At 45.5% G+C, this 8,771-nt stretch overlaps 1 protein-coding gene across 1 annotated transcript in view; it reads right to left on the bottom strand.

Annotated features, from left to right (window-relative positions):
* Positions 1 to 2,233: 2,233 nt before the first annotated feature.
* The window catches only part of Deup1 (deuterosome assembly protein 1), a 71,717-nt gene continuing 65,179 nt past the window's right edge, over positions 2,234 to 8,771 (bottom strand). Inside the window, 2 exon segments of the mRNA XM_037207743.1 lie at positions 2,234 to 3,086; positions 6,155 to 6,269. Coding sequence (XP_037063638.1) covers positions 2,910 to 3,086; positions 6,155 to 6,269 — 292 coding nt within the window. The 3' untranslated portion in view covers positions 2,234 to 2,909.

Below are 8,771 nucleotides of genomic sequence, written 5' to 3'. Positions count from 1 at the left end.
TCTGAGATGGTCTGCACTTGGCTGTGCTGGGGGATGGTCTGTACGGCAAGTTGCTCTGATTGGTCAATAAATAAAATATTGATTGGCCCTTGGCTAGGCAGGAAGTATAGGCGGGACTAACAGAGGAGAAAAGAAAGAACAGGAAGGCCAGCCACCCGCCAGGAAAAGCAGCATGTGATGATGCTGGTGAGCCACGAGCTACGTGGCAAGGTATAGATTTATGGAAATGGATTAATTTAAGCTATAAGAACAGTTAGCAAGAAGCCTGCCACGGCCATACAGTTTGTAAGAAAAATAAGTCTCTGTGTTTATTTGGTTGGGTCTGAGTGGCTGTGGGACTGGCAGGTGAGAGAGATTTGTCCTGACTGTGGGCCAGGCAGGAAAACTCTAGCTACAGGATACTTTTGTTTTGTTTTGCAGATGTATTTGTGTAGTGATATATTGTCCACCCCAATACACAGTATGTGTACCCTAATAAACTTATCTGAGGATCAAAGGACAGAGTCAGCTATTGGATTAGACATAGAGGCCAGACAGTGGTGGTACACACCTTTAATCTCAGCACTTGAGATTTCATGTCTTTGCTTGGGAAGGACACACACCTTTAATCACAGGAAGTGATGACAGGAAGCAGAAAGGTATATAAGGTGTGAGGACCAGGAACTAGAGGCTTTTAAGCAGTTTGGCTGAGATCCCTTCTGGGTGAGGACTCAGAGTCTTTCATTCTAAAGAAACAGGATCAGCTGAGCAGTTGTGGAGGTGAGGTTAGCTGTGGCTTGTTCTGTTTCTCTGACCTTTAAGTTTTCACCCCAATATCTGGCTCCAGGTTTTCAATTAATAAGACCTTTTAAAATTTGTGTTACAGTATGTGTGTGGATATGTGTGTACCTGTGTGTGTGCAGAGGGCAGAGGGTGATATCAGGTGTCCTGCTCTGTCACTCTCCACCTAATCCCCTTGAAACAGGGTCTCTCAGTGAACCTGGAGCTGGGCTAGCAGTCAGCAAGCCCTGGTGATCCCCCTGTCTCTGTCCACACAGCATGGGGCTTACAGGCGTGTATGGCCATGCCCTGTCTTTTTACATCAGTACTTGGATCTGAGCTCAGGTCCTCATGATTAAGCAACAAATTCTCTTTCTCATTGAGGCACCTTGGATACTCATTTTGCTAACATCAGATTCTTAAGTTTAAATGGTGCTGTGGTGTGTTTGTGTGTGTGAGAGCACACATGTGTGGTGGCTAAAGGTCAATTCCTCTGGTATCTTCTACCTTATTTTTTGAAACAGAGTTTCTCATTGGCATGGAGCTGGTTAGACTAAGCTAGCTGACCAGTGAATAGGGGATCTGCCTGTCTCTGCCTCTCCAGCACTGGGTTACAAGTGCAGCCACCACACTTGGCTTCTTTACATGGGTTTTATGGACCAAATTCAGATCCTGTGTGTAATAAAGCAAGCACGGTACCTACTGAACTGGCTTCCCAGCCCCTTAGAAGGTATTTTATACCATAAATGTATCTCCCTCAAATTTATATGTTGAATTCCCAACCTTCAATGAGATGTATCAGGAGTAGGCGGAGGGTGGGGTGAGGGGGGTGGGCTTTAGGAAGGCATCGCCCATATGAGGGTGGAGCCTCATAAAGGTAGTGAATTATCATCCTTATGAGACCTGAGAGAAATTGTTTTTCTCACCTCATGTGAGAATACAGCAATGAAGTGGCTGTCTCCAAGCCAGGAACTGGGCTGCCATCAGACTAATCAGCCCATTCCTGGGTCTGGGACTTTGCAGCCTCCCAAACTGTGAGAAATCCTGTTGAAGTCACACAGCCTGTGGGACTTTCATAGTAGCTTAACAACCATGGAAAGCTTTTGAAATGTCAGGAGCTGTAGAGGCACAGACAGCGATGCTTCCCAAAGTAGATACCATTTTGTATAGTTCACATGAAAACAACACTTGTTATCCACGGACATAGGGCTTCTCTTTCAGTTGTAGACACCATTTCTTTAAGAAGAAAGACTACAAGAGCTGTATCCTACCTTGAAGTTCTTCATAATCTGTGTGCTCTGATACAGATGTACAGGCAGGGTGTGTGTGTGTGTGTGTGTGTGTGTGTGTGTGTGTGTATTCCACATTTAAAGAACAAGACATCAGATTATCATTTTGTATGTTTGTTATGTGAATTTCCTTGTTCATTTTCTTGCTATTACTTCTGTAGAAACTGGACACTTGTAAAACAACCTGAATTTTGCATTCCTTTATTGTATTACAAACAGGGATGATTACAAAGGAGACAGAGGAAATGTGGTGCTCTGTGTTTGCTGTGTCTCGGTGGCAGCATGGCTCTCTGGCTGTGCACAGCGCACATTCAGGATCCTGCTTGATGTTAAGGCAGAGACACTACAAAAGTGAATGTAGAAACAGCAAAGGCATGTCCTTGTGCTTCTGAAGCAAATCTCAGGGTGTTTACATAGTCCAATGTATCTATCTAGACACCTTTCACTTTTAGAAGTCCTTGAGCTTTTGTGCCCAGCACAGAGTGGCTGTACTCAGTTTCCTTACATTTGGAGTTGAGCGCTTCCCTTTCTTGCTGCCTGTTACTCAGGAAATGGGACTTTAGCATACATGATTAAAATCAGAAATAATTCATTTTTATTCCCAAACTGTTCCTTAGACAGGAGAGAAACCCTTTGGGGCTAGTCATGCTTATTCTATCCTAACAGAACAATTAGTATGTGAAATGCAGAAACAAGCAGCTTTCTGGAACAAATGCTGTTTTCTAGCTGCCTTGCAGAAGAGTGATTGACTTGTGGAGATGGAACCAGATTTCTGTTTCATGAGCCTGCTTTGCAAGTGTTGCGCTGGAGCTTCCCCCTTTCTTCCTTCTGGAGAGGAAGCAAACAGAAAAGGTGCAGAGCTCATATGTGTCTGTTCTGCTTGAACTTGGTGTATTTGTTAAGTGTGAACTCGGTGTGTCTCTGCAGCTCGTCGATGTGTGTGTTGAGCAGCTTCTCAAGCTCCTTGGCCCGTCTCTCTTCTTCCATCAGGAAGCGCTGTGTAGCCAGGGAAGCCGGGAAGGATACATCTGGTGGAGACTGGAGAGAGGGAGACAAGTGAGGAGTGGCCACTGCAGGGCCTTAAGTCAGAGGCATGCACCTCCCTGTCATGTGAGGCGTGGCCACTGCAGGGCATTAAGTCAGAGGCATGCACCTCCCTGTCATGTGAGGCGTGGCCACTGCAGGGCATTAAGTCAGAGGCATGCACCTCCCTGTCCTGTGAGGCGTGGTCACTGCAGGGCATTAAGTCAGAGGCATGCACCTCCCTGTCCTGTGAGGTGTGGCCACTGCAGAGCCCTAAGTCAGAGGCATGCACCTCCCTATCATGTGAGGTGTGGCCACTGCAGAGCCCTAAGTCAGAGGCATGCACCTCCCTGTCATGTGAGGTGTGGCCACTGCAGAGCCTTAAGTCAGAGGCATGCACCTCCCTGTCATGTGAGACGTGGTCACTGCAGGGCCTTAGGTCAGAGACATGCACCTCCCTGTCCTGTGAGGTGTGGCCACTGCAGAGCCCTAAGTCAGAGGCATGCACCTCCCTGTCAGTCAACCCTGCAGTGTTGACGAAGTTTGAGCAGAGTCCTCTTCCCCTTGCACTGTAGTCCCTGCTAACGAAACCCTCACGGATTTGAGATATCTCGGCTCCACACCATTAAAGAGCTCTAGAAATGAAAACTGAAGTGACCAGCTGCAAATCCAGGGTGGACCTAAGTACCAGGGAACCCAGGCAGAATACATTTTGCTGACTCGCAAGGCAGGTAATCAGAACACAGGTAAGTCCCAGATCTGAAGTGAAGATGTAGCAGATTGGGTAAATATGATTCAGGCTAGGTTTGAGGAGGCGCTGAATGCCTAGGGGAGTTAGGCAGGGAGGAGGCTGGCCCAGAACATCCTGCTGGAGGTGGCTCTCTCTCTCTCTCTCTCTCTCTCTCTCTCTCTCTCTCTCTCTCTCTCTCTCTCTCTATCTCTGTAATGGAACTAGTGCGACAGTCCTTCCCTCACTAGTCCTCCCCACTAGTCCTCCCTCACTAGTCGGGCTTAATGGAAGAAATTTGAGGTATGCCCAGTGTGCCTGGCTGGGAGGTGTGGGGGTAATTCACAGCTTGTGATGTGCTTAGTGTATATTTACACAATAAAGGGCATTAGTTTTATTTAAACATCATAAAATTATTGAAAAATTAGACTTTACTTTTCTAGTTCTTTTATCTACCCTTCTTCCTCTTCATTATTATTTGAGACAGTGTTTCGGTAGCCCAGGCTTGCTGGTAACTCACTCTGAAGTTGAGGGTGACTTGGATTTCTACTTCCATAGTGCCAGGATTCCTGGTGCGCACCAATGCACCTGGCCACCTTTATTCTTCTTTACTTTTTATTTGTTATGAAGAATGAAGCTTTATGGAAGTGAACCTGGTTCTAAGTTTAGTTCATCAATCTATAGAAACTCCAGATCACAGCAGGCGACAGTGGAGGCCTGTACCATATCCAAGGGTCAAATCCCAACTGTACCTTCTGCACCGGGTGCAGCCTCTCCACCAGAGTGTAAGGAAACAGCCTTGAACATGCAGTGTCTGCTGCTGGTGGGTCAGGCACACTCTTCCTAAATATCCAGGGCAAACATGATCAGAAGCAGTTGTTGTTACATGGGATGGACACTGTTAACACCAGGTTTGGCCCAGCCTGTGCTAATGATGTGTTGTAGTGAATTCCAATGGACTTTGCCCATCTGGACACCCAAAAGACCATGCCTGTGTACTAACACAAGTATCAAGTTAGAGAAGCTGAGGAACCTAAGGCTTCAAAATTTGCACACACTCCAGGGGTGGAAACAAAGCTCCACACAAGACTCAGGGGCTTGGCATGTTTTTAGGTTGTGTGGGGCAAGCGAAGATAGCCATGTAGAGTGTAAGTTAATGTGTCCTGAAGTTCTGTGCTTTGGATAGAGCAACCTGATGCCATTACCGGGCAGCACAGAAGGCTGGCAAGCCTAGAACAAAGGAGAGTTCCATGGTGGGTTCAAGATAGTTTAGAAATCCTGCCCCTGGGGTCAGATGAATGGTAAATCCTGTTCTAGAAAAAAAAAAAAAATCTCCGGCAGGGAGAATGCCGTGTGCATTTTGTAAGCCTCAGAGGGAAAGTCAAGTTGCAGATGTTTAAGATCAGAGTGAGGCTGTGTCTCCTACAGCAGAGCCTGCATAAACCTTAGACTACTCCTTCCTGTGAGCCCAGGATGACACAGAGCAGCTAGCAGATGGACAACGTTACCTGTCCCATTTTTGGTCCTTGGCAACCCCAGAGGATATTATATATGGACCCAGTGGCAGAGTGGCCCTCCCATTGGGAGCTACTTGGCTTGCTTCTGTTGACTCTTGGGCCAGCTGAATCCAGGAGGTGTGCCACCCCTCACTGACACTAAGCAGCCTCTTGGTTGCAGTGAGACCTCACTGGGTCCCTTGCACTTTGGAGAGGGCAGAGTTTTCTCCTCCCTGGAAGTGATCTGCATTCCTGGGCTGACTCTTTCTGCCTCAGGACATTAGCACTTACATGATGTTCTCTGGGATGACTCAGCCCATGGCCATGTTCAGTTTATACATGCTACTATATATTAAAATCTAGCTGGGTCTGGTGGTTCATGCCTGCAATTCCAGTACCTGAGGCAGGAGGATGGCTATAAGTTCAAAGCCAGCCTGGGCTGCCTGGTGAATTCTAGGTCAGCCTGAGCCCAAGTGAGATCCTGTCTCTAAAAAATGAAAACAAAACAAACAAAAAACTAAAAAGTATAGCCAGGATTCTTGATGGGGTGTTATCTTTTCCTTCTAGAGATAGGTGTGGTCAAATGGCCTGTAGAGCACTCTGTAGTCTTATTTCAGAGGTAGTGCCACACACCTTTAATCTCAGCACTCTGGAAGCAGAGGCAAGTGGATCTCTGAGACCAGCCTGGTCTACATAGTGAGCTCCTGGCTAGCCTGGGCTACACAGAGAAACCTTACCTCAAAACCACAAACAAACAAAAGAGAAAGAAGTGGCATTTTAAGCCCTTCTGCCCTTCCCTGTGTTGGTCTCAGTATTGAATAATCTACCCTTAAAGGAAAACTCAGCTTCCAGAAACTCACCAGAGGGAAGACTTCATCATCACTAGCCAAGGGACTTATCATTTCTTTGGTCTGAAATGGCAAAGGTGGTATCGGTGGTGTTGGGCATCTGTTCAGCTCACAGTCTTGGCTAATTCTAAAAGAGAAGAAATGGATGTCAATGGTCTTCCTAAGTATCCTGGTTTGTTTTTTTCCTATTGCTGTGATAAAACACCATGACCAAGGAAACTTATAAAAGAAAGTGTTTCATCTGGCTTATGGTTTCAAAGGGTTGAAGTCCATGACGGCAGCATGACAGAAAAGCTGAGAGCTCACATCTTGATCTACAACCACAAAATGAAGAGCTAACTGGTAATGGCACAAGTCTTCCCAATCTCAAAGCTCTCTCCTCCCCGTGACACACCTCCTCTAGCAAGGCTGTACCTCTGAACCCTTCCCAAACAGTTCCACCAACTGGGGACCAAGTATTCCAATCTATGAGGCCACTCTCTTTCCAACAGCCCACCAAAGGCCATGTGTATTGTAGCAGGTTTTGATTTCCCTGATGTTCAGCTAAGGAGAACCAGTTGAATGAATGAGTTTGTTGGCATATTTCTTTGAAAAAAAATTTTTTTTTTTAAAATAATCTCAACTTCCCTTTAAAAGCTTGGAATGCAGAATTATGAAGCAGAAAACACAAAGATTGCTAGGACAGTCTACTGTCCTGTAGTCTCAGCCTTCCTAATTCTTTGTTGTGCTTTTGTATTCTAGGCCAAATAAATAAGTGAAGCAAATCTGATAGAAATCTGAACACTGAACACTGCTGCCACGGGGGAAACATTTGAGTTCTCTGCTACACTTCACAGGCTTTCCTAACAAGTCATGCTTTGGGGATGTAGTACCACATCTCTGTACTAACCAGGTCCTTCAGATTCACTAACTCAGTCTGCTTCCCACTGGCGCCCTCCCAGGCGTCTCGATCACTTGTTCTCTGACTTTCCCTCTCACTTATGAGAAAGGGTTCTTAGGACAAGTGCAGGGTCAATGCATGCAGAACATGGAGAACACGATGCCTGCTGCATTCTCGACACCCAGTGAGGGTCAGGGTCATCTTGATGCCCATTTGATCTTCAAAAAAGCCCAACAAGGTGAACATCATCACAGATGAAGAAACTAAAATGTAAAGTTAAATTATTTACCCATTCATTTTCTTTTCCTTTTTTTCTTTCTGGTCCTGGGGAAGTGAGCGCAGTTTCTTGTAAAGACTTCTAGATGAGTGCCCTACCACTGAGCTACATTCTAGTTCTGTTTATTTATTTATTTTTTAAATCCTAGACAGGGTCTCCCCAGGCTGTCCATGAACTAGAAGTTTTCTTGCCTCTGTGCCTCACCTTCCCCTGATGCCCCAGCCCCACTAAATGTGGATTATATCCTCTGAGTCACCAGTCCAACTTCAATCATTTATTTTAATTGTATGAAATTTTTTTCTTTTACTTTTGAGATTGCAATATAACAACATCATAACCCTTCCCCTTTCTCCCCCAAACCCTCCCATACACCCCTCCTTACTCTTTCAAATTCATGGCCTCTATTTCCATTGTTACATGCATATATATGTATAAATATGCTTATATATTCCTAACAACAAACAGCTCAGTCTGTCTAATGTTACTTTAGATTCCAAAGAAGGGAAGCAATGGACAGTCCTGCACAGCCATGACATCTGTGAACCACATCAACAAGCAGAATGGCACTGTAACCCTAAAGCTACGGCAGTGCCTTGGTGATAACTAACAGCTCTCTAACTGGACTTAAGATACACTCAACAGAGAATAATCATGCCTGGTACTAGAAACCCAACCAACTACCCAAGACTAGTGGAGTCATGGATCTTGGAGAAGAACCCATAATTTTACTAAACCAGTGTAGTTTCAACTACATTTGGAATATTTGTCCCTGTACCCATATAAGCATAGTCCTCATCCCTCAGGAAGGAAACTTCTCTTTGTAACAGAGAGAAGCCATTACAGAAAATCATAACTAATTAAAATGTAAAGTTGTGGAGCCCAGTCCCAGTAGATACATCTACAATACAGCTCCTGCACCTAAGGCTCAGAGAACATTGCAGAAGATGGAGCAGAAAGATTGTACGAGTCAGAGGACCGAGTTTGCTGTGAGACTGTCCCTTCTAGGAATGTCAGAAATTACACCCAGAAAGTCTCACCATTGTGATTGCCCAAATGTGAACTGAATAAGGCCAACACCAATGGACATACCAAAGTGGATGGAGAAAATCCTATGGTGCCTCAACTCTGCACAAAGAACTACAGGCAACTAAGGAAGGCTGAGAGGGAGAAATAGTCTTCCCCAGGGAAGAGTACACCAATTGGTTATCTAGTACCAAATGGTCAACCCTGGTGTGGGAGCCCACAGGGAGCCCACAGAGGCTTCCTAGTGACAACTTACTCAGGGTCAGAAAATCTCAGCTTGCTTTACCCAGTAGGGCTGTGTAAGGAGATGATTTGGCCACAGGCATGTTTACCAAGTGTTTGGAAGGATCTACACTTGGCTGTACAGCATGCTTTGATCTTGCAAGGGGGAAGTCTTTTGCCTCTCCCCTTGGCATATTATAAAAAGCCCTTTTCAATAAAGGGCGAGG

Source organism: Peromyscus leucopus, chromosome 7 (genome assembly GCF_004664715.2).
Source record: "Peromyscus leucopus breed LL Stock chromosome 7, UCI_PerLeu_2.1, whole genome shotgun sequence".
NCBI lineage: Eukaryota > Metazoa > Chordata > Mammalia > Rodentia > Cricetidae > Peromyscus > Peromyscus leucopus.
The sequence above is the reverse complement of the archived record's forward strand: the minus strand, read 5'-3'. Positions and strand labels throughout refer to the sequence as shown.